At 44.1% G+C, this 25,828-nt stretch overlaps 1 protein-coding gene across 1 annotated transcript in view; it reads right to left on the bottom strand.

The window, feature by feature from the left end:
- The window catches only part of LOC311113257 (rab11 family-interacting protein 4A-like), a 39,978-nt gene that overhangs the window by 11,859 nt on the left and 2,291 nt on the right, over positions 1-25,828 (bottom strand). Inside the window, exons 2-5 of the mRNA XM_084156464.1 lie at positions 12,008-12,246; positions 9,964-10,149; positions 2,036-2,170; positions 104-139 (exon numbers count right to left, since the gene is read on the bottom strand). Of these exons, the coding sequence (XP_084012590.1) occupies positions 104-139; positions 2,036-2,170; positions 9,964-10,149; positions 12,008-12,246 (596 nt within the window). The remainder of the gene's footprint in view (positions 1-103; positions 140-2,035; positions 2,171-9,963; positions 10,150-12,007; positions 12,247-25,828) is intronic.

The following is a 25,828-nucleotide window of genomic DNA, read 5'->3' on the forward strand; positions in this document are numbered from 1 at the left end:
CTAACATAATGATCACATGACTAAGGGACTGGATCAATAAGGAAGTGGCCAACATACAAAAACAAACACAGTAACAACACATACATATGGAGACGTGACTGACCTGCCAAAGGCTGTGCTGGAGATTTTCCTATTGGGGCTGGAGAAAAAGAAACAGAAAACATCACAGTTAGTCTTACCCTTGTCAAATGTCATGGATATGTCTAGAGACTTTAGTTTATTAGTTATAACAATGAATTATAGATAGTAAAGCTAATTGCTGTGTGATTGGTATTAAGATAGTATTGTTAATCAGCATTTTGCACAAGAGGAGAAAGAGAGTATGTGTTCCAAATGGCACCATGTTTCCTATATAGTGCACTACTATTGACTAGAGCCCTACAGACCCTGGTCAATAGTAGAGCCCTATAAAGGGAAGAGGGTGCCATTTACGACACAACCAGAGAGTAGGGCACGAAGGGCATGTCAATGTTAATGAAATAATGTTCCCTGAGGGTGCTGCTGGGAACAGTAGTTTTGTTGGCTAAGCAATAGTTCTGTCTCAAAGCTTTGTGTCTGCTTCACTATTAAATCAAAGAGAGAAATCTCTCGCACACACACAAATGCACGTGCACGTGCGCGCACACACACACACACATTTATGCCATTTCAACTGAAGCATCTCCCCAGACTGACTACATGCTGACAGGGCGTCTTCAATCATCCATCTCTCCATCCATCTTTTTCTGTCTCTGCCTGTCCTTCCTTCAAAGATTGATCTTGTGAAGTCTTCCATCTCTCTGCCAGCAACACTCTGCATCATCAATCTTTGCTTTCATATCTTCTTCTCCTTCACCTACAATCCCTCCTTTGTCGCTTTTTCCTTCTCTGCATGCCCATTCACCCGTTCATCATTCCACGTTCTCTCACCTCCCTCCTCTCCTTCTTTCTCCTTCTCACTCTTCCTTCTCACTTTCTCTCTCCCACTCCCATTCCCCCTCTCTCATCCCCATCCTCTCTCCCTCTCCTCCCTCCATCTTCCTCTTTACTTGCTCTCCTGCAGAAGGTAGGGGTCTGACTAATTACTGTAAGCCCAGGTGATACATCTTAGTAGAGCATAACTTTTTCAGGCAGAAGAACTGTAGAGTCAGCAGAGACAGAGCAGTAGTTGAAGGGAAGACAAAACGATTCCAGAGTCCTCACTACTTCATTACATTCATTACCGAGTTCACCAGCCTAGGGCCACTACTGCTATGGCTTACATATGGTAGGAGTGCAAGTGTGTATGTGTGTGTGTGTGTGTTTGTTTGTGTGTGTGTGTGTGTGTGTGTGTGTGTGTGTGTGTGTGTGTGTGTGTGTGTGTGTGTGTGTGTGTGTGTGTGTGTGTGTGTGTGTGTGTGTGTGTGTGTGTGTGTGTGTGTGTGTGTGTGTGTGTGTGTGTGTGTGTGTGTGTGTGTGTCTGTCTGTCTGTCTGTCTGTCTGTCTGTCTGTCTGTGTACAATAGAGTGCAAGTCTATATGTAAGTTATATGTGAGATGTGAGTGTGTCAGTCAGTGTGTGTCCATCAAAGCAGGTGTGTGTGTGTCTGTTCGTTTACAGAGGAAGTGATTAACTCCATAATGATCACACAGGATAAAAAGACCGCCAACGCCTCTCACTATACACACGCTGATGATGTGGGTCAATGAATGGTGGCGACCCATTCTGACATTTGGGGATTTACGTAACAAGTTGTGCGTGTGTGTGGGGACAATACATTTAAGCCCTTTGTGACATCACCAAAATAAACAGCAGGTCACTATGGCAGTATTATTTAACCTATCTTACCTACAGTACAGTCAGGGTAAACATAGTGGACAATAGAAGTATGTCATCTCCCTGAAATAATGACCAGGTTCATTTTCTGTGAGAACACATCTCATTCTTAGAGCAAGGAGTTTTCCTGACCACGTGATCTGACAGGATCTGATGCTAGTTATAGATCCACTTACTCAGCTGGGCTCTAGGCCGTATGCGTACGTGTGATGGTGTTGGTGGGTGTCCTATCCTGTGTTACCTGTTGGCCTTGAGGTTCTTCAGCCTGGCCTCCAGGTCGTTGAGTAGGTTGACCTTCTTACAGCACTGGGAGCAGTACACATCCATCATCTCATTGTTGTACATGTGGCGTGTCTTCCTGGGGGTCTGGCCAGCACTACACACACAGATAAAGATATAGCGTTAGATAGAGAATATACACACATCACACACATACATCACACACACAGTAAGCAGTAAAATCAGATTTAAAAAACAGATAACAAATACACCTGTGTGTGTGAAGAGACACACACACAGGCACAGACACGCATACGCACTATACACACACGTACACATGGATTTTGTGTTGTAGATATGTGGTAGTAGAGTAGTGGCCTGAGGGAATACACTTAATGTGTTGTGAAATCTGTTGTGAAATGTAATGTAAATGTTTTTAATTGTATATAACTGCCTTAATTTTGCTGGACCCCAGGAGGAATAGCTGCTGCCTTGGCAGGAACTACTGGGATCATCATAAATACAAATACAGCAGACACACAAACACATTAAATGCACGTGCAAACACACAGTACACTGTATTCACACCACACCCATCCCCGCCCACACACACAAACACATGACATGTACACTACCGTTCAAAAGTTTGGGGTCACTTTGAAATGTCCTTGTTTTCGAAAGAAAAGCAAATTTTTTGTCCATTAAAATAACATCAAATTGATCAGAAATACAGTGTAGACATTGTTAATGTTGTAAATGGCTATTGTAGCTGGAAACGGCAGATTTTTAATGGAATATTTACATAGGCGTACAGAGGCCCATTATCAGCAACCATCAGTCCTGTGTTCCAATGGCACGTTGTGTTTGCTAATCCAAGTTTATCATTTTAAAAGGCTAATTGATCATTAGAAAACCCTTTTGCAATTATGTTAGCACAGCTGAAAACTGTTGTGCTGATTAAAGAAGCAATTAAACTGGCCTTCTTGAGACCCTTCACAGAACAGTGCAAACTAGCTCTAACCAGAATAGAAAGAGGAGTGGGAGGCCCCGGTGCACAACTGAGCAAGAGGACAAATACATTAGAGCAGGGGTGTCAAACTCATTTTAGCTCAGGGGCCACATGGAGGAAAATCTATTCCCAAGTGGGCCGGACCGGAAAAATCATGGTATATATAACTTAAAAACAACAACTTCAGATTGTTTTCTTTGTTTTAATACGATCAACATACAACATAAAGCTGGAGCCTGAGGACAGTGTGTCCAAGTTTATTTGAAAATTCTAAAGAAAAAGAACACACAATGCCTCAGTGATTAACAGAACTGTTTCACAGATCACAGAACTATATCAGGGTGTCATTTCTCAGGCAGAAATGTAGATAAAAATAATGAAATCATGTTCCCCAAACAAGTGCAAGAACCACAGAGTCAAGAATAGGTTAAATATACAAATAAAATAAAATCAATTAAAAACAATAGCACATCAACATAAAAACATATAAACATAAAGCTGGATCCTGAGGACAGTGTCCAAAAGCACAACATCACTATTAATCATAAAACACCTCAAGTTATTTGAAAGTTCTGAGGACAAAGAACACACAAACACAAAATGCCTCAGTGATTCACAGACGTATATCACAGATCACAGAACTATATCAGGGTGTCATTTCTCAGGCAGAAATGTAGATAAAAATAATGAAATCCTGTTCCCCAAACAAGTGCAAGAACCACAGAGTCAAGAATAGGTTAAATATACAAATAAAATAAAATCAATTAAAAACAATAGCACATCAACATAAAAACATATAAACATAAATCTGAAAGCGTTGCTCAAACTCCCGTAACAGTCCCGTTATTTTATCTTTGAACCGCTTCATGTCTGCCACATGTTGGGTCGCGCACACATTTTTCAGACAGGGGAAGTGAGCTGCATCACCACCGGCGAGTTGCGTCTCCCACAATGACAGCTTCAACTTGAAAGAACGTATGCTGTCATAATACTGCGTGACAACTTTGTTGCGCCCTTGCAGCTGTTTGTTCAAGTTATTCAGGTGCTCTGTAACATCCACCATAAATGCAAGGTCCTGCATCCATTCTGCGGAATGAAATTCTAACACTGGTTTGCCCTTTTCTTCCATGAACTGTTCAATTTCTTCTCGTAAATCAAAGAAACGCCTCAGCACAGCACCTCGGCTTAACCATCTTACCTCAGTGTGGTATGGCAGGCCATAGATGTGGTCTTTCTCTCTGAGAAGGCTGTCAAACTGACGGTGATTCAGGCTTCTGGATCGGATGAAATTAACAGTTTGGATGACCACCTTCATGACGTTATCCATCTTTAATGACTTGCAACACAAAGCCTCCTGGTGCAAAATACAGTGAAAAGTCAAAAAATCACGTCCTCCATTTGCAGATTGCACTTTCTCTCTGAACTTTGTCACAACGCCTGCTTTTTTCCCGATCATTGAGGGCGCACCATCTGTAGCCAGGCTGACAGCGCGGGACCAGTCCACTCCGACCCTGTCCAGCGCGCCGACGAGTGCGGTAAAAATATCAGCTGCTGTCATTGTATCTGTCATCGGCACCAACTCCACGAACTCCTCGGTGACGGTCAATGTGTCATCAACTCCGCGGATGAAAATGGCCAGTTGTGCAACATCTGTAATGTCCGTGCTTTCATCAATTGCAACCGAAAACGCAATAAATGACTTTACTTTTTGCTTCAACTGGCTGTCCAAATCCACTGAAAGATCGGAAATCCTGTCTGCAACTGTGTTTCTTGTCAGGCTGATATTTGCAAAAGCCTGCCGCTTTTCAGGGCACACAATCTCCGCTGCCTTCATCATGCATGTTTTTACAAATTCACCCTCACTAAATGGTTTTAAAGCCACTGCGATTTCATTAGCAATGAGGTAGCTAGCTTTCACTGCAGCGTCACTGATGTCTCGGCTGTGAGTAAACACAGACTGCTGTTTCTTCAGACCCGCCAACAGTTCATTCACCTTCTCTCATCTCCGCTGTCCTTGAAAGTTGTCATATTTGTCGGCATGAAGACTCACATAGTGGCGACGAAGGTTATATTCTTTCAGCACTGCAACATGCTCTGAACACACCAAACATACAGCTTTCCCATTCAATTCCGTGAATAAATAGGATGACCATTTTTCTTGGAACACTCTGCACTCTGCGTCCACTTTTCTCTTTTTTGACAGAGACATATTGGGGCAATGAGGGTGCCAAAGCACATAATGTTAAAAGTAGAAGCCGTAATAAATATTGCGGGCAAAACAAAGTAGCTCATTGGCTGCACGTGCTTGACCTACTTGCTCTGCCCCGGTATAAACAGTTTGCTTGCTTAACACAATTGCTATTGCGCCATCCAGTGGACGCAATTGGAACAGCAGTTTATTTTATTGAAAAATTGCAGCGCATTTTTATACTTTACAAAATTATTATAAATTTATTTTTATTTTTTTTCCAAAATCATCTCGCGGGCCGGATTAAACCCGTTTGCGGGCCTGATCCGGCCCGTGGGCCGGACGTTTGACACCCCTGCATTAGAGTGTCTAGTTTGAGAAACAGACGCCTCACAGGTCCTCAATTGGCAGCTTCATTAAATAGTACCTGCAAAACATCAGTCTCAACGTCAACTGCGAAGAGGTGACTCTGGGATGCTGACCTTCTAGGCAGAGTTGCAAAGAAAAAGCTATATCTCAGACTGCCCATCTTAATCTTTTATTTTTATTGGCCAGTCTGAGATATGGCTTTTTCTTTGCAATTCTGCCTAGAAGGTCAGCATCCCGGAGTCGCCTCTTCACTGTTGTACGAGATCTTCAGTTTCTTGGCAATTTCTCGCATGGAATAGCCTTCATTTCTCAGAACAAGCTTTTCTTTCCAAAACAAGGACATTTCTGACCACAAACTTTTGAACGGTAGTGTACGTGCAAACACACAGTACACTGTATTCACAGGACCACTGTATTATGAGAGTAGTACCACAACTATTCCTGTTCAAACTACAATACGTTCCTATTACTATAACAACACAACACCACAACACATACCACACACATACCATATGTTCACATACAGTGCTATAGGAAAGTATTCAGACCCCTTAATTTTTTCCACATTTGGTTACGTTACAGCCTTATTCTAAATTGGATACACACAATGCCCCATAATGACAAAGCAAAAACTGGTTTTAAAATTTTTTAGCAAATTTTTGCTAATTTATAAAAAAAAGAAATAGAAACAGAAATACCATATTTACATAAGTATTCAGACCCTTTACTATGACACTCGAAATTGAGCTCAGGTGCATTCTGTTTCTATTGATCATCCTTGAGATGTTTCTACAACTTGATTGGAGTCCACCTGTGGTAAATTCAATTGATTGGACAAAAAAAAGTCCCACAGTTGACAGTGCATGTCAGAGCAAAAACCAAGCCATGAGGTCGAAGGAATTGTCCGTAGAGCTCAGAGACAGGATTGTGTCGAGGCACAGAACTGGGGAATAGTACCAAAAATGTCTGCAGCATTGAAAGTCCCCAAGAACACAGTGGTCTCCATCATTCTTAAATGGAAGAAGTTTGGAACCACCAAGACTCTTCCTAGAGCTGGCCGCCCAGCCAAACTGAGCAATCATAGAAGAAGGGCCTTGGTCAGGGAGGTGACCAAGAACCCGATATCCACTCTGACAGAGCTCCAGAGTTCCTCTGTGGAGATGGCAGAAACTTCCAGAAGGACAACCATCTCTGCAGCACTCCACCAATCAGGCCTTTATGGTAGAGTGGCCAGACGGAAGCCACTCCTCAGTAAAAGACAAATGACAGCCCGCTTGGAGTTTGCCAAAAGGCACCTAAAGGACTCTCAGACCATGATAAACAAGATTCTCTGGTCTGATGAAACCAAGATTGAACTCTTTGGCCTGAATGCCAAGCGTCATGTCTGGAGGAAACCTGGCACCATCCCTACGGTGAAGCATGGTGGTGGCAGCATCATGCTGCGGGGATGTTTTTCAACGGCAGGGACTGGGAGACTAGTCAGGATCGAGGGAAAGATGAATGGAGCAAAGTACAGAGAGATCCTTGATGAAAACCTGCTCCAGATTGCTCAGGACCTCAGACTGGGGCGAAGGTTCACCTTCCAACAGGACAACAACCCTAAGCACACAGCCAAGACAACGCAGGAGTGGCTTTGGGACGAGTCTCTGAATGTCCTTGAGTGGCCCAGCCAGAGCCCGGACTTGAACCCGATCGAATATATCTGGAGAGACCTGAAAATAGCTGTGCAGCAACACTCCCCATCAAACCTGACAGAGCTTGAGAGGATCTGCAGAGAAGAATGGGAGAAACTTCCGAAATACAGGTGTGCCTGAATACTTATGTAAATGTATTATTTCAGTTCTTTTATATTTTTTATATAAATTTCCAAACATTTCTAAAAACCTGTTGTTGCTTTGTCATTATGGGGTATTGTGTGTAGATTGATGAGGGGAAAAACCTCTTTCATCCATTTTAGAATAAGGCTGTAACATAACAAAATGTGGAAAAAGTCAAGGGGTCTGAATACTTTCCGAATGCACTGTATGTTCACATTCCCATGGAAACGTACCCAACCATCTAAAAATATCATAAAGCACTAATCTAAACTCAACTTAAAAGTAGGACTAAAAGTCCATAGTAATGACTTTAGGTACTTGATATTCTGAGCAGGAACAAGGAAGCCGAATAGTGTTGGGAGTAAATCCTCCTTAAAAACAGCTCTATAGATGAATATTAATCAAGAGAGGCCCTGGGGGCCATATAGGCTACGTCTCAAATGGCACCGTATTCCCTTTATAGTGCACTACTTTTGACCAGGGTCCATAAGGCTCTGTTCAAAAGTAGTGCAATATGTAGGTAATAGGGTACCATTGGGATATCATCCTACTCTGTTCCAGTCAAGAGTAAAAACTAATGAGTTTGGTAAGCTAAGCTGTGAGAGAGGAGAGAAGCAGCCTGAAGTGAGTACACACACACACACACACACACACACATACATACACATACACACACACGCACAGAGGGATTAAGAGGGTAACAGGCTTATAGGACAGGGGGTATGAGACTTGACAGGGGGTGTTTTGTGAAAATATATTTTTTGGGAGAAGAACATTATGCTCTGTGGAGTTCAGTAAGTCATCATCACTGGGATCTGAAATCGTTCAAACTCTTAGCTCTGTGTTTTTGTATTTATGGGCTGGGTGATGCTGTGCATGTATTTGTCATCTTTTTGTTGCACACTGTTATGCAGATTTCTGTAAGTTTATGAGTTTGCCTTTCGGGGTCACATGATGTTTGACAGGTATTGAATCATCTTCGTGTTTGTGTTTCTGTCTCATATAATGTCACAGTTTTGGTCATGTCTATGTTTGTATTTCTGGTTGCATTTGGTGTACCGCAACTTTCTGTTCTCTATGTAAAAGTGTGTCTGTGTATTAGTGTGTCTGTGTAATAGTGCGTCTGTGTATTAGTGTGACTGTTTAATAGTGTCTGTGTAATAGTGTGTCTGTAATAGTGTCTGTGTAATAGTGTGTCTGTGGATTAGTGTGTCTGTGTATTAGTGTATCTGTGTAATAGTGTGTCTGTGGATTAGTGTGTCTGTGGATTAGTGTGTCTGTGGATTAGTGTGTATGTGTATTAGTGTGTCTGTGTAATAGTGTGTCTGTGTAATAGTGTGTCTGTAATAGTGTATGTGTATTAGTGTGTCTGTGGATTAGTGTGTCTGTGTATTAGTGTATCTGTGTAATAGTGTGTCTGTGGATTAGTGTGTCTGTGGATTAGTGTGTCTGTGGATTAGTGTGTCTGTGTATTAGTGTGTATGTGGATTAGTGTGTCTGTGTATTAGTGTGTCTGTGTATTAGTGTGTCTGTGTAATAGTGTGTCTGTGTATTAGTGTGACTGTTTAATAGTGTGTCTGTGGATTAGTGTGTCTGTGTATTAGTGTGTCTGTGTATTAGTGTGTCTGTGTAATAGTGTGTCTGTGTAATAGTGTGTCTGTGTAATAGTGTGTCTGTGGATTAGTGTGTCTGTGTATTAGTGTGTCTGTGTATTAGTGTATCTGTGTATTAGTGTGTCTGTGGATTAGTGTGTCTGTGTATTAGTGTGTCTGTGTATTAGTGTATCTGTGTAATAGTGTGTCTGTGTATTAGTGTGTCTGTGGATTAGTGTGTCTGTGGATTAGTGTGTCTGTGTATTAGTGTATCTGTGTAATAGTGTGTCTGTGGATTAGTGTGTCTGTGGATTAGTGTGTCTGTGGATTAGTGTGTCTGTGTATTAGTGTGTCTGTGTAATAGTGTGTCTGTGTATTAGTGTGACTGTTTAATAGTGTCTGTGTAATAGTGTGTCTGTGTAATAGTGTGTCTGTGTAATAGTGTGTCTGTGGATTAGTGTGTCTGTGTATTAGTGTGTCTGTGTATTAGTGTGTCTGTGTATTAGTGTGTCTGTGGATTAGTGTGTCTGTGTATTAGTGTGTCTGTGTATTAGTGTATCTGTGTAATAGTGTGTCTGTGTATTAGTGTGTCTGTGGATTAGTGTGTCTGTGGATTAGTGTGTCTGTGGATTAGTGTGTCTGTGTATTAGTGTATCTGTGTAATAGTGTGTATGTGTAATAGTGTGTCTGTGTATTAGTGTATCTGTGTAATAGTGTGTCTGTGGATTAGTGTGTCTGTGGATTAGTGTGTCTGTGGATTAGTGTGTCTGTGGATTAGTGTGTCTGTGTATTAGTGTGTATGTGGATTAGTGTGTCTGTGTATTAGTGTGTCTGTGTATTAGTGTATCTGTGTAATAGTGTGTCTGTGTAATAGTGTGTCTGAGTAATAATGTGTCTGTGTATTAGTGTGTCTGTGTAATAGTGTGTCTGTGTAATAGTGTGTCTGTGTATTAGTGTGTCTGTGTCTCCTCTTACCTGGAGGGTACAGAGGAGCCCAGGTCAGAGTATCCGTTGGTGCGCGTCTCGTCCTCGGGGCAGGGGCTGCTGGGAGTGTAGTCCACGTCCTCTCCCTCTCCGTAGTCCTCAAACTGCTCCTCGTTCAGAGAGGCCGAGGAACGCGTCGATAGGTCAGAGGTCACCGATGGGTTTAGCTGACTGCACCTGCAGAAACAGGAAGTAGACTTTCAGGAAGTGGCATTCAATAAGTAAAAAAAAAAGACAAATTGTAATTTCATTTTTCAATTCTAAGGGTGACTATTCAAATTCTGACACTGACAGTGCAGATTTTTTATAAGATTGCAAATTATATACACTGCTCAAAAAAATAAAGGGAACACTTAAACAACACAATGTAACTCCAAGTCAATCACACTTCTGTGAAATCAAAATGTCCACTTAGGAAGCAACACTGATTGACAATAAATTTCACATGCTGTTGTGCAAATGGAATAGACAACAGGTGGAAATTATAGGCAATTAGCAAGACACACCCAATAAAGGACTGGTTTTGCAGGTGGTGACCACAGACCACTTCTCAGTTCCTATGCTTCCTGGCTGATGTTTTGGTCACTTTTGAATGCTGGCGGTGCTTTCACTCTAGTGGTAGCATGAGACGGAGTCTACAACCCACACAAGTGGCTCAGGTAGTGCAGCTCATCCAGGATGGCACATCAATGTGAGCTGTGGCAAGAAGGTTTGCTGTGTCTGTCAGCGTAGTGTCCAGAGCATGGAGGCGCTACCAGGAGACAGGCCAGTACATCAGGAGACGTGGAGGAGGCCGTAGGAGGGCAACAACCCAGCAGCAGGACTGCTACCTCCGCCTTTGTGCAAGGAGGAGCAGGAGGAGCACTGCCAGAGCCCTGCAAAATGACCTCCAGCAGGCCACAAATGTGCATGTGTCTGCTCAAACGGTCAGAAACAGACACCATGAGGGTGGTATGAGGGCCCGACGTCCACAGGTGGGGGTTGTGCTTACAGCCCAACACCGTGCAGGACGTTTGGCATTTGCCAGAGAACACCAAGATTGGCAAATTCGCCACTGTGCTCTTCACAGATGAAAGCAGGTTCACACTGAGCACGTGACAGACGTGACAGAGTCTGGAGACGCCGTGGAGGCTGGCGGTGGGTCAGTCATGGTGTGGGGTGGCATTTCTTTTGGGGGCCGCACAGCCCTCCATGTGCTCGCCAGAGGTAGCCTGACTGCCATTAGGTACCGAGATGAGATCCTCAGACCCCTTGTGAGACCATATGCTGGTGCGGTTGGCCCTGGGTTCTTCCTAATGCAAGACAATGCTAGACCTCATGTGGCTGGAGTGTGTCAGCAGTTCCTGCAAGAGGAAGGCATTGATGCTATGGACTGGCCCGCCTGTTCCCCAGACCTGAATCCAATTGAGCACATCTGGGACATCATGTCTCGCTCCATCCACCAACGCCACGTTGCACCACAGACTGTCCAGGAGTTGGCGGATGCTTTAGTCCAGGTCTGGGAGGAGATCCCTCAGGAGACCATCCGCCACCTCATCAGGAGCATGCCCAGGCGTTGTAGGGAGGTCATACAGGCACGTGGAGGCCACACACACTACTGAGCCTCATTTTGACTTGTTTTAAGGACATTACATCAAAGTTGGATCAGCCTGTAGTGTGGTTTTCCACTTTAATTTTGAGGGTGACTCCAAATCCAGACCTCCATGGGTTGATACATTTGATTTCCATTTATAATTTTTGTGTGATTTTGTTGTCAGCACATTCAACTATGTAAAGAAAAAAGTATTTAATAAGACTATTTCATTCATTCAGATCTAGGATGTGTTATTTTAGTGTTCCCTTTATTTTTTTGAGCAGTGTATTTCACATGAGATAGATGAGTTACATGTACGAGCCTAATCTCTACAGTATTTTTTAAATAAATAAAGTTAATTCATAAAGACACCATGTTCAACACCACACACAGATTAACAACTAAAAGAGTCACTCTGGATAAGAGCGTCTGCTAAATGACTAAAAATGTAAATGTACTCACTTGTCCCCAGGAAAGAAGAGTGCCCCCAGTCCATCCTCCTTGTCTCCTCCGCTCCTTCCCCCTTCAGAGACATCTGATCCCGGGTTACTCTCCACAGCACTGTCCATGTCTAACTCTGCCCTCTCTCTGCCCTCCACCTCTCCTTCCTCCTCTCCCTCTGGGAATAGATGGCACCCTGGCTCAGAGTTAGGGGACACCCGCGTGCACATGATCGGATGGGCAAGGGCTTTGTCACCACGCTGTAGAGAGAGAGAGAGAGATTTGATTTGATTTATTAGGATCCCCATTAGCCGACGCCAATGGCGACAGCTAGTATTACTGGGACACATAACGAAAAAGACATTACAGACAAAATACTTTTCAATTTACAAACTGAAAGGGAGAGAGGTGAGCAGGGGAGGTACACACACGGGCATGCGTGCACACATGCACACACACACGTATACACACTCTCTGGAAAGGGCACGCACACACACACACACACACACACACACACACACACACACACGTATACACACTCTCTGGAAAGGGCACGCACACACACACACACACACACACACACACACATCTTTGTGAGGTCAACAGAACTACAGGACTACAGGACTATGCAAATAGTACTCTCAGACTTTCAGTCAAAACATTGATAGTGTCTAACACTGATAGACACGTTTTAGGGTTTCAGCAAAGGGCAAAGGTCATTACATGTTGGTTAGGAGTGAACTATGAGCTCAAACCTAAAATCCAAGTGCTAGAACACGTGCTCAAATGTTAAGTAAAACACTGAAGGGATTTAAATCAGGTTTATGGATTCCTTCACTGTGGGAAGACTCTGGGTGTCACAGGAGGTCATGGAGGGTATTGAGTTGGGGTCAAATGTCATGAGACTGGTCATTCAGTGTCACTCCAACACCTCTAATCCAGTCTAATGGTAATAGAGTAGAGAACGACAGATAATCAGATATATCGGACCGATATTGGCCCTTCTCTATCGGCTTAGCCAATAGTTCCTCTACATAGCAAAGCTGTTGCTATGCCAGCAGCCACTCACTGCCTGAGCCACGAGCACTGCACAATGCAGACGAATGTCTAGCTGGGAAAAGCAGCAGCAAGCAGCAAGCTAGCGCATTCTCCAATAGAAAGGTGTAGTATTGAGAAATGGATGAATTGACACAGTGACCAAAATTGAACTCCTGTTGCAAATATAAGTCGTAATAGGGAAAGAAGGAAGTGTTTTAAAATCCCTAAATAAAGGTTGGCAATTGGTTTAGCTACCTAAGAATCTTCCTGCATGTTTAATGTTTATGGACCAAGAAAGCTATAGATCAGCGCGTGTGTGCGTTCTCACGTCTCAAACTATTTGCAGATTTGACTCATTCAGACAGAACGTGCGTCATAGTTTCATATTTTTTCCTACCCTCGCTATCCTTGTTAGATATTATGCACATTTATAGATTGGTAGAAAATGTAATCGCCATTGAGCTAGTTCTCATAGTAGCAGTAAACAGCACCAAGTCATATGAGCGATGGAGAGAGATGTAAGGAGATGTGAAAGGGAGCGGAGTTCCAGCCTCGCTCTATCCAATCGTAGCAGTAGGATGAAGTTACAACCCGCCCATTTATTGACAGATAGCTGAACTAGCCAATTGAGTTGTTTTGAATTTCGTCCTGACAGCTGAGTTGTTTAGAGATGCGTCCTGACAGCAAAAATAATAATAATTCCAGATCACGGAAAATGACTAAAAATACTAGTTTGATATGCACCGTGATCACAAATCATGATGTTACATTGGACCCATTTGCATTGAATAGATGTTCTTTTATATTCTCAAACTAACTGCAGTGCCTATATGATGTCCTTCCATACAGTCGTGACATGCTGGAGTGACGCTTCTACGCAAATGTTGTTGATCAGTAGGCTAATATAAGACCCAAATGGAAGGCAAACAGATTGTTTGTCATTTGTATGTCACGAACGTTGAGAGACGGGTCGGACCAAGGTTCAGCGTGAAAAGCGTACATGTTTATTTAACTAAATAAACATACAACGAAACGTGAAGTCCTCAGGCTATACACACACGCCTAAACAGAACAAGATCCCACAATACACAGTAGGCAATAGGCTACCTAAGTATGATCCCCCAATCAGAGACAATGAGCGACAGCTGCCTCTGATTGGGAATTATACCCGGCCAGACATAGAAATAGAAAACTAGAACAGAAACATAGAATATCTAACATAGATTTCCACACCCTGACTCAACAAACAAGAGTTCTATAGGTCAGGGCGTGACATTATAGCACCATAGACTCCACTGATTAGCCAAAACAAGCTCAATAACTCAATGTATGCACACACTCCTATTCACCTGTATTGTGAGTAGGCCTATGCCATCTGGATTTACCCAGTTTATCAAGAGATTTACCATTCAAATACAATTATTACCATTATGCTGTTATGTAGTTAGATTGGTAAAAACAAAGTCAAATGTATTGTTTGATTTAAAAATGGATGCATTAATGGATACATGGCTGTCTCTGGGACATTTTGTCATCAACATTTTTTAATTTTATGATATTGAATATCGGCCTAAAATATATCGGCCATCGGCCTCCTTGACCCCCAAAAATCAGTATCGGCCCTAAAAAATCCACATCGGTCGTTCTCTGTAATAGAGGAACAGGGAGGGAGAGAGAGAGAGAGAGAGAGAGAGAGAGAGAGAGAAAGAGGGAGAGAGGGAGAGAAAGAGAGAGAGGGAGAGAGTGAGAGAGGTACAGAGGGCAGCCCAATAACACACATGTATATCCTCCCACACAGAGCATTAGAGGATTAGAGGCTAATAAAGACATTTTCGCTCAAGGGCTCTCACCCTAACTGCTCTCTCTCTCTCTTTCTCTCTCTTTCTTTCTCTCCCTCTCTCCCCTTCTCTCTCTCTCCCGTGCTCAGTCTCTAGCTCCATTGCTATACTGGTTGAACTGCTAACGGACTAAAACTCAGGGCTGGAAGCCAAAAGTACTATTCCTAACATCACTAAAGCTCTGTTGGAGCCTGTCTGCCTCCCAGAACACACACACACGTAAATACACACACACATACGCACGTACGCACGTACACGTAAAACACTCACGATCTGGAAAGCGCATACACACACATTTTTGTGCAGACTTCAGGACAACGCAAATAGTACTCTCAGCCTTATTACATCACCAGTCAAAACATTGATAGCGTGAAACACTGATAGATACATTCTTAGGCTTTCAGCAAAAGGTCAAAACATGTTGGTTGAACAGTGATCAGTGAACAGTGAGCACAAACCTAAAATGCAAGTGCTAGAACAAATGCTCAAACGTGGTCTTAACTCAAACAAGGTCTTAAGTGAAACACTAAAGGAATATCAATTAGGCTCATGGAATCCGTCACTGTGGGATGACCCAAGGGGTCACGGAGGGTATTGAGGTGGGAGGCCAAAGGTTAAAGTTCATGAGACACTGGTCATTCATTCAGTGTCACTCCAACAGCTCTAATCCAGTCTAATGCTAAGAAAGGAACATGACTTTATCTCTACATGCTGGAGAAGTAGGAGGGAGAGAGGGAGAGAGAGAGAGAGAGGGAGCGAGAGAGAGAGGGAGAGAGGGAGAGAGGAGAGAGAGGGAGCGAGAGAGAGAGGGAGCGAGAGAGAGAGGGAGAGAGGAGAGAGAGCGGGGAGAGAGAGAGAGAGGGAGAGAGGAGGAGAGAGAGAGAGGGAGGTACAGAGGGCAGCCCAATTACACACAGGTACATGTATATCATCCCACACAGAGCATTAGACAGCTTTAGAGGATAATAAAAGCATTATCACTCAAGGGCTCTCACCTCTAACTGCTCTTTGCCTTTGCCTCTCTCTCTCTCTCTCTCTCTCTCTCTCTCTCTCTCTCTCTCTCTCTCTCTCTCTCTCTCTCTCTCTCTCTCTCTCTCTCTCTCTCTCTCTCTCTCTCTCTCTCTCTCTCTCTCTCTCTCTCTCTCTCTCTCGCTCTCTCTCTCTCTCTCTCTCTCTCTCTCTCTCTTTCTCGCTATGCTGGTTGAACTGCTAACGGACTAAAACTCAGGGCTGGAAGCCAAAAGTACTATTCCTAACATCACTAAAGCTCTGTTGGAGCCTGTCTGCCTCCCAGAACACACACACCCGCCCCTCGATCTCACACACACACACACACACATACATACACACACCATGTAGGCCTATACACACACACACACACACACACACACACACACACACACACACACACACACACACACACACACACACACACACACTGTCTGTAGGATTAAGCGACAGCAGCAGGGACCCTGGGGCAGGGAGGGCCAGGGACAATACATGGAGAAAGAGTCTGTTTAGTATTCCATAGAGGACCAGGAGCGGGGTCTTCACATCTCCATGCCCCAAGGAATGCCACCCAGCACGGGGTAAAGGCAATAAACTAGGCCCCATCTCACCTCTTCGGGATGGAAATATTAGACTGCAAAAGAAAGTAGCAGTAGTGGAGGCTAAGAGTGAAGAGTGTAAATTCTATACAGGAAACACACAAAGGCAAAAACACAGTAGGAAGAACTGGTACGATTGTAGGTGAATGGTGTAGATTAACCCAACTTGACACCTGTTGCTGAAGAGCTATTTGGGCGTGAGGAAGCCGTTTTGCATAGCCAGTGTGTACAGTGTAGGATCTGCCCTGCTGTGTTTGGTGCTGTATGGTGAGCATGGCTACGAATGGTTACAGTACAGTTCAGTATACAGAAGTTGAGCAACTTCCAAAGGTCTTCTCCCTTGACTCAGATAGGGCTTTTACATACAAATGAGCCTCCATTAAGTCTGAATTAAAATTCAGTTGAGGGCAGACGGACGGACGGGCAGACAGACAGACAGACAAAATGCACACACACATCCCTTCTGCGGACACACACACACACACACATATACTCTCTCTCTCACACACACACACACACACACACACACACACACACACACACACACACACACACACACACACACACACACACACACACACACACCGACAGCCAGACAGCGTCACCCCCAGCCCTGGTAGTCCAGGACAATAGAGGCTGGGACAGTTAGGTCAGGGTGGGTGAATGCCTTTATGCCAGTAAGCAGTTGGTAGCTTAGGTCAGAAGAGACAGGGTAGAGAAGGATGGGGTAGTGGTTTGTTTTGGATGGGGTTCATCTGGCACTCCTCCAGTCACTCCTGAGCTGTTCTGACAACAGTGGGAACAGGGTGATCAACAGGAGGGGCCGAGGGGGTGGAGTGTGTGTGTGTGTGTGCATGCATGCGTGCGTGTGTAGGAGTGTGCGTATGGAGACCGGCTTCTCTACCGGATCCTTGCACAACAAACTACTCCTGAAAAGCCTGCCAGCCATAACAGCTGAATACCTAGGCTACCACGGGCTAACACATCACTGTGTTCCCAAAAGTGCACCAGGACGCTGTCAGACAGCCATAAATATAGATGGCTGTGGAGGTTGCCAAATGGCCTCACAGCAGCCAGTGGGTGTTTGTTTTTTTTGGGGGGGGGTGGATCAGCTTTAATATTGCAGATAGATTGTAACTTCCATGAATGTAATTGTCTGCATCACTTCCAATCCCCCATATGTTGTTTTTTCTTCTCGCAAATATATATATATATATATATATATATATATATATATATATATATATATATATATATATATATATATATATATATATATATATACACACATATATACATACATATACATATCCTTTAAAAAATATATATATTTCCCTTTATTACCTTCCAACCCCACCACCCCTTCCCTAATTGGAGTAAACTAGTGAACAACAGCCAGTGGGTGTTACCTGAATGCCAGAGGGAGTTGCACTTTTCTTGAATGATGCCATGTGCCATGTTAGTACAAGCTTTATGAGCATCAGAGAGGGTACAGTTGATCACCACCTCCCAGGATATGCCCATTCTTGCCCCCAACAACCTGAGAGACCAAGACCCAGGGGCTGTGTCCTGGTTTCCTTATATCCAGGCCATCACTCATTCCACCCTCTCCCTCTCTCTCCTCCTCCTCCACTTCCACACATCCCAGGTGAGGTCAGGGGCTGGAGGGTGTGAGGAGAGGGAGAGGGGATGAGATGATGGAGTGGAAGAAGGCTTTTCTATTCCCAAACTGTGTCATAATGCCACCAATTAAGCTGTGTAAGGATGTGTCCGTGTGTGTGCATGTGTGTGTGCATACGTGTGTGTGTGTGTGCATACTTGCGTGTGTGTTTGTGTGCATGCAGAAGTGTGTGCGTGTGGGAAGCAGGCAGGGCAAGGAAGGGCAATACCAGCTTCTCTACCTGATCCTCGAGCAACAAACAAACTGATCCTGGAAAGCCTGGTGGCCATAACTAGGCTGCGTCTCAAATGGCACCCTGTTCCCTATATAGTACACTATATGGGAGCCATTTGGCACATATCCCTAGGCTACCTATAGTACACATCACTATGTTCTTGTTATGTTCCCAAAAGTGCACCAGGATCTGTCAGAGCCTTTATTATAGATGGCTGTGGAGGTTGCCAAATGGCCTCAGAGCAGCCACTGGGTGTTACCTGAAGGCCAGAGGGGGTTGCACTCTCTTTTATGATGCCATGTTAGCACAGGCTTAATGAGCAGGGGGTACTGTACACTTGATCACTGTCTCCCGCTATATGCCCCTTCTTCCTCTTCTAACTAGAGTTCTCTCTCTCTCTCAATCTCTTTCTCTCTCTCAATGTCTTTCTCTCTCTCTGGTCTCTTTCTCACTCTCTCTCAATCTCTTTCTCTCTTTCTAACCTCCAATTAAAGATTAGGTGGGAGATGGGAAGCCCCCAACAACCTGAGAGAGACCAAGACCCAGGGGTTCTGGTCTGGTTTCCTTATATCCTGGTTTCCTTATATCCAGGCCATCACTCATTCCACCCTCTCCCTGTCCTCCTCCTCCGCTTCCACACATCCCAGTTGAGGTCAGGGGCTGGAGGGTGTGAGGAGAGGGAGAGGGGATGAGGTGATGGAGTGGAAGAAGGCTTTTCTATTCCCAAAGAGTCCTTGGTATGCCATCAGGCTGTTAGTGTGTGTGTGTGTGTGTGTGTGTGTGTGTGTGTGTGTGTGTGTGTGCATGTGTGTGTGTTTGTGTGTGTGTGCATACGCATATGTGAACTCGGGTGTGTTCATGTTAAAGACTGTACTCAGCCCTTTCCCCCGTCCTTGTGTTTATGATGCCAGATAGTCTCCCATCTCTCCTCTCTCCCATCTCTCCTCTCCTCTCTCCCATCTCTCCTCTCCCATCTCTCCTCTCCTCTCTCCCATCTCTCCTCTCCTCTCTCCCATCTCTCCTCTTCTCACTCCCATCTCTCCTCTCTCCCATCTCTCCTCTCCCATCTCTCCTCTCTCCCATCTCTCCTCTCCCATCTCTCCTCTCTCCCATCTCTCATCTCTCCTCTCCCATCTCTCCTCTCTCCCATCTCTCCTCTCCTCTCTCCCATCTCTCCTCTCCCATCTCTCCTCTCTCCCATCTCTCCTCTCCTCTCTCCCATCTCTCCTCTCTCCCATCTCTCCTCTCCTCTCTCCCATCTCTCCTCTCGCCCATCTCTTCTCTCTCCCATCTCTCCTCTCCTCTCTCCCATCTCTCCTCTCTCCCATCTCTCCTCTCCTCTCTCCCATCTCTCCTCTCCTCTCTCCCATCTCTCCTCTCTCCTCTCTCCCATCTCTCCTCTCCCATCTCTCCTCTCTCCCATCTCTCCTCTCCCATCTCTCCTCTCCTCTCTCCCATCTCTCCTCTCCTCTCTCCCATCTCTCCTCTCCTCTCTCCCATCTCTCCTCACACCCTCAGTCATCGGCCGACCCAGCCTGCCGGACGTCTTTATTAGGCTCATCATGGCCTGCTCACTCAGTGGAGAGAGAAAAGCCCAGCAGTAAAATCACTGTTATTGATGCTCTGCTACACACAGTAGAGTAGAGCAGCTCCAGCTCTGGGCGATGCAGTGCTGTTTTTGTGTCTAAAGACTAAAGAGAGGATGATTCAGAAGGACGCATCTCAATAGTCTTAGCTGTCTTCCTCTCCTCGTCTCCTCGCCTTCATCTACACTACAGACATGGAAGCAATTATATTTCAAGGGATACATCTCAATAGTCTAAGATGTCTTCCTCTCCTTATTCCCTTTTCTTCATCTACACTATATATAAAAACACTAGAGGCTCCTACAGATTGTGTGTCACAGGGACAATTGGTAATAAAGTGGGGTCAGTGTCAGTTGCTGTCATATTGCAGGTAGAGGAGAATGACAGCTACTGAGAGATGATTGCCTGGTGGGTGAGAGCGCTGCACAAAAAGAGAGATCGAGAAATGGCTCCACATCGGTGGTGCACTGAGTTACAATATAAAGTGCTTTGGACAGAAGAGAAGCGCTAGATACAGTCACGCCAAATCATTACAATTAACCAGAAGATGCTGCTGCACACATTGGGTTTGTGTGCTGTATTCTGATAGATAGATAGAGAGAGAGAGAGAGAGAGAGAGAGAGAGAGAGAGAGAGAGAGAGAGAGAGAGAGAGAGAGAGAGAGAGAGAGAGAGAGAGAGAGAGAGAGAGAGAGAGAGAGAGAGAGAGAGAGAGAGAGAGAGAGAGAGAGAGAGAGAGAGAGAGAGAGAGAGAGAGAGCACTGATCTCTGGAGAGGAGGATCAGTAGAGCCATCTATTATTCACATCCAGCGCAGCAGAGAGAGGACGTGAGAGAGGGAAAAGACAGGGAGAGAGAAAGGAAGAAGAGGGAAAGAGAGGAACTGCCACTCCCCTCCAGTCAGACGTCCACTGAGGGAGAACAGAGTGGGACAGATTGGGATGAGAGAGAGAGAGAGAGAGAGAGAGGGAGAATCAGAGAGAAGGGGGGAGAAACTGAGATAGAATGGGAGGATGAAAGATGAAATATGACAATTGAGGCATGAGGCTTGACACCAGCTTCACCAACCATGGGAATGACAATTAACAGAAACTTAGAGGGAGAGGGGAAGGGGAAATAGGGTGTCAGTCAAATGACCGTGGGATGTTTAACCTACACTGTGTGTGTAATATTGTGTGTCATACCATAGCTCTTGGGTAATGCTGTGGGTGGTATCGGACATGGTGAAACGCAAAACAAAAAACATTACATCATTAATTTGTTATGGGTTCTAGTTTGAACAATAAAGTTTGCAGGGCAGACACACTTGCTGGAGCACCTTAACACCAATTACCACTAAGCAACAAGCACATTTACAGTACATGTACAATCCATCTCAACTAACTTAATGTATTATATTAGTTCCTGTACTAATATCACTTCATCAGTTACGCAAGAGTATTAGCATCCACATTTCTTAGCTGGACCCACAGTCAAATTATACTCATGCAAATACATGCAAACACTTCTATGCTATTTCGAGCATGTTGTCACACAAACCTCCAGAACACTGATTAATATAGTTTGGTCGAGTCAGCAACTTGATGTTAGTGGGAAAAATACATTTACATTTTAAAGCACCATCTGTTAAGAGTATGGGGGAAAGGGGAAAAAACAGAGATAGAGTGGGAGGATGAAAGATGAAGAATTACAATTGAGGCATGAGGCTTGACACCAGCTTCACCAACCATGGGAATGACTAAGACTCATGATTCCCTAAGTTCCATCTGGCAAACAGAAACTTAAGACGGAGGGAGGGGAACCTGGAGACAAGTTTCCTGTCGTGTTGACGTTCCTGTTACCACAGTATGACTATGGTGTAACTGCAATAACTATTGACTACTGTGTAATATGGATGCTATATTATACTAGCTCTTGGGTAATGTTGGGTGTGTGGTATTGGACATGGTGAAACGCAAAAGACAAAACATTCATCATACATTTGTTATGGGTTCTTGTATGAACAAAAAAGTTGCTAGGGATATTCTAAGTTGCTGGAGCACATTAACAACTACAACTACTCAACCAACCAGCACATATACATGTTGACCAGTTTCTCATAGCAGGAAAATAATCCTGCAGCAACAGGAAATGTGAATTATTATGTGGATTACAATTAATGGACATTTTTGTAGGGGGTTGATAACATTTTTGTTAGGATAAATCAAGTCTGACATTTTAAAGTGGAAATTACAAACTTTAGACACCTTTTTAAACCTTCTCTCTTGACAACAGATAGTACACCTGTACTGTACATGTACAATGTGTGTGTTATACAATAGTAAAGTACACCTCTATGCCACTTCTGAATCATCTCAATTTTAGTTCCTAGTATATTGCAGCATCAGTTATGCAAGCTTATCTTTGGCATCCATGTATTCTAAGCTTGACCCACAGTCAAAGGATATTCATGCAAATACATAGACAAACATGTCCATGATATTTACAGCATGTTGGCACACAAACCTCCAGACTTTTTCTTGGAAAACACTGATGAATAGTTTGGTCAAGTCAGCAAGTTAGTGGAAAAGAGACATTTCCATTTTAAAGCACCATCTGTTCAGAGTATGGCGAGATAACATGAATATGTTTATACAGACATGGAATGAATATGGGCTACATTCATCCTGCTCAAACAGAATTGGAAAGTTGTAGTGACTCCTTTCACACATATCTTTCTCTCTCACTCTATCTCTCTCGCTAATGTCATGTAACATTAACAATATTGGAAAAGCCTTAAAACACCTCTGATCGACAACTACCTCTTTCCCAGGTCTAAGTTCCTTTCAGGTGGAGAGACAACACTGTTCCTACTACTCTAATTAATCAAAAAGACTACTCCCTGTCTGTTCCCATGTGGTGCTGAAGGTCAATATAATTTGAGTGCTAACATGTCATTGATCTGCAGCCCAGGGCCAGTGGGCAATCATCTGGACGACCATGCAGTTCACGCTACTATTGATTGAGGAAGAAGGAAGAGGATGGAAGATTGTTTAAGAAGCTGCTTCATCACGACTGAACAGTGAGCATGATGCGAGCCAACATCTCACCATTACAACAAGGTATATATGCTATACTATGCTATACTTAAGGCCTAAGGACAAGGTTTCCACTGGCAATGTTTCCACTCTCTCTTCTCCTTCTATTTAGCCTAAGAGAAAGAGACAGAAAGCCAGTGTCCGTCTATTCTTTCCCCTGCGTCGTAATACCTCCTTTCAACTTCCGCATGGGAAATCTGAATGGGTAATTTAGCTATTCCATGTATTCTAGCCTGGATCCTATCATTTCCCCCACCATCTGCATCCCTCTCTCCCGCCGTCCAGAGATGGGAAATATTCAGATAGACTGGATAATTATTCCCTGGATTTAAGTCTGGATGATCTTTTATGGATATTGGGTATGTTGGAGAGTTGAGAGACGGAGAGAGAGATAGAAAGAGAGAGAGAGAGAGAGAGAGAGAGAGAGAGATAGAGAGAGAGAGAGAGAGAGAGATAGATAGAGAGAGAGAGAGCAGCAAGTATGAGCAGCCACCCACTGGGCTTTGATTTTGTGTGCGTTAGCAGAAACAGGAGTAGGGGAGAGAGAGAGACCGAGAGGGAGGGAAAGAAAGATAGACTGGGAGAGAAAGGAGAGAGAGAGAGTGGCATGCTGTGGCTTTGCTGGTGTTTCTCTGACTGTGCTTGAGAAGATAAGAACCAAATCCAATCTCATACTGTTGACGCACTGCAGAGCGCTTTTCAGTCTCTATCTCTCTCTTTCACTCTAACTCGGCAGCCGGCACTCAATTCAAGTGCTCTCTCCAACACAATGGAGTCTACCTGTGCAGTCACTAAACAATATTGCTTTTTAAGTATATTTTACTGTCCTTTACCAGTAGGCCTATGCGTTAACTGATAGTCAGTATGTTTCCTTCTCTGAGTACAGCTGAGGTTATTTGCAGTGTTTCCTATGTGTGTGTTTTGTATCTTTATGATTCAACCTCTTGCAGCAATGGAGAGACCTTCAGCCCACACAGCCACAGACGGAGTGAAAAAACCAAACGAGTCAAAAGAGAACAGGAACTGATGACTCATAATCCAGCAGCATTCTGTGAGGTAAGCACTAGAAGTCTCTATAAGCACTTCAGGTTTTGGCTACTGAGACACACACACACACAGACACAAACATAAATGCATGAGGCACGTGCTGACACAGAAACTATAGACACACACACACACACAGTACACACACACAGTACACACACACACACACACACACACAGACAAACACTTAGAAATAGACACACACCCTCATACACACAACCTCATAATTGACAGCAGCTCCTGCATGCTTGTTCTTGGACACCTCTACAGTAGTAGGTCCTCAAGTTTCTCTGTGTACTCAGCTTCTCCAAACCACAATTCATTATGTGCCATTGATCTGACATGTTGTCCTCTTCGAGGATAGGAAGGACCCATTTCACAATCCCACAACCCAGAGGGTTTCCCGTCCTGTGGTTTTCAGATTGTCCCTGTATCCCTGTATCAACCCAATTGGCTGTATTGGGTTTCCCAGTAAAAATACCTCAACACAGTCTCCTGTGTACCTCTATGGGAGCCACTCCCCTTCCACATTCCTAGTAACCTAATCAGTTCCCTGTTCCCTGAAGAGCCAGGTGGGAACAAATGTGTGTTTGTGTCTCTGTGCCATGCTGGCTGGACGGCCCTGTGGTGACATTTCCCTCAGCTGTTTTTTCTTTCCTCAAGGCAGGACTAGTATTGGGCTGGAGGGGTGAGGTTTCAGGTTTTATACTGGGGAGTATCAGGGGTTATGCTGTGTAGGGTGTGTGAATGTGTGTGTGTTTTTGTGTGTGTGTGTGTGTTTTTGTGTGTGTGTGTCAGATAGTTAAAAGGTGTCCTTGGTGAGGGGGTATGGGTGTTAAGACGCCCACAGAGGAAACAGTCCGGTCATCCTGACTATCTGAAAGAGTATTTCAGGAACGCATACATGGACAGATAAAGAGAGGGTGAGGGAGCCAATGCAGTCTGTGTAATAATCCCTAGTACCAGTATCAGTGCCCTAGGAGTCATATTGCAAGGTCATCAACATGCTGGCTATCCATTTGTCCTCATGGTGTTAAACCTGTTGCCATTGAGCAACAAGTGTTGAGCAACTGGGCCCTGGTCATGTTCAAACAAACCAGTTAGAGCCAGCTGTTTCATATCAAAACAAAACCAACACCAACTACCAGAATAAAGCCTAACCCTGATATAGACACCATAATGGAGGCTGGCCATATCAGGGTTCAGAAAAGCTGTGCCAAAATCAAGAGCCTGCCCTTGGAATGGAGAGTGGACAGTGATAGAGAGGTGCCATGTTTTTAATATAATGTTACCTTGGTGCCGTGAACTTTAGATAATAAAGTCCATTGTTTTTCTATGGAAAGAATGTGTTATCTTCTGTCAGTATTGACTAGTTCTCCATACTATCCAGACTCTCCTCTATATCTAAGGGAAGCATGGCCTACACCATTTCATATTATTTAATAAGACAGCACTAACAAACAGCAGGTGTCCCTGACCCAGCCCCTCTTCAGATCTCTTCTATCAGCCTGGTAACACATTCAACTCTCAGCCCTGTTAGGACGACCCTACCCCCCAGTAGGCACACTTATGGACACAAAAACGCACGCACACACACACACACAAACACACACACACACATTAACTGTTTAAAGTTCAAGAGGAATTACTGTTTTGAGTGGATTAAAGGTCATCATTCATCCTGAGTCAATGTCTATAATGACTGTGACTATAATCTATACTGAACAAAAATATAAACGCAACATGCAACAATTTCAAAG

Source organism: Coregonus lavaretus, assembly GCF_964263955.1.
Source record: "Coregonus lavaretus genome assembly, chromosome: 40".
Lineage (NCBI taxonomy): Eukaryota > Metazoa > Chordata > Actinopteri > Salmoniformes > Salmonidae > Coregonus > Coregonus lavaretus.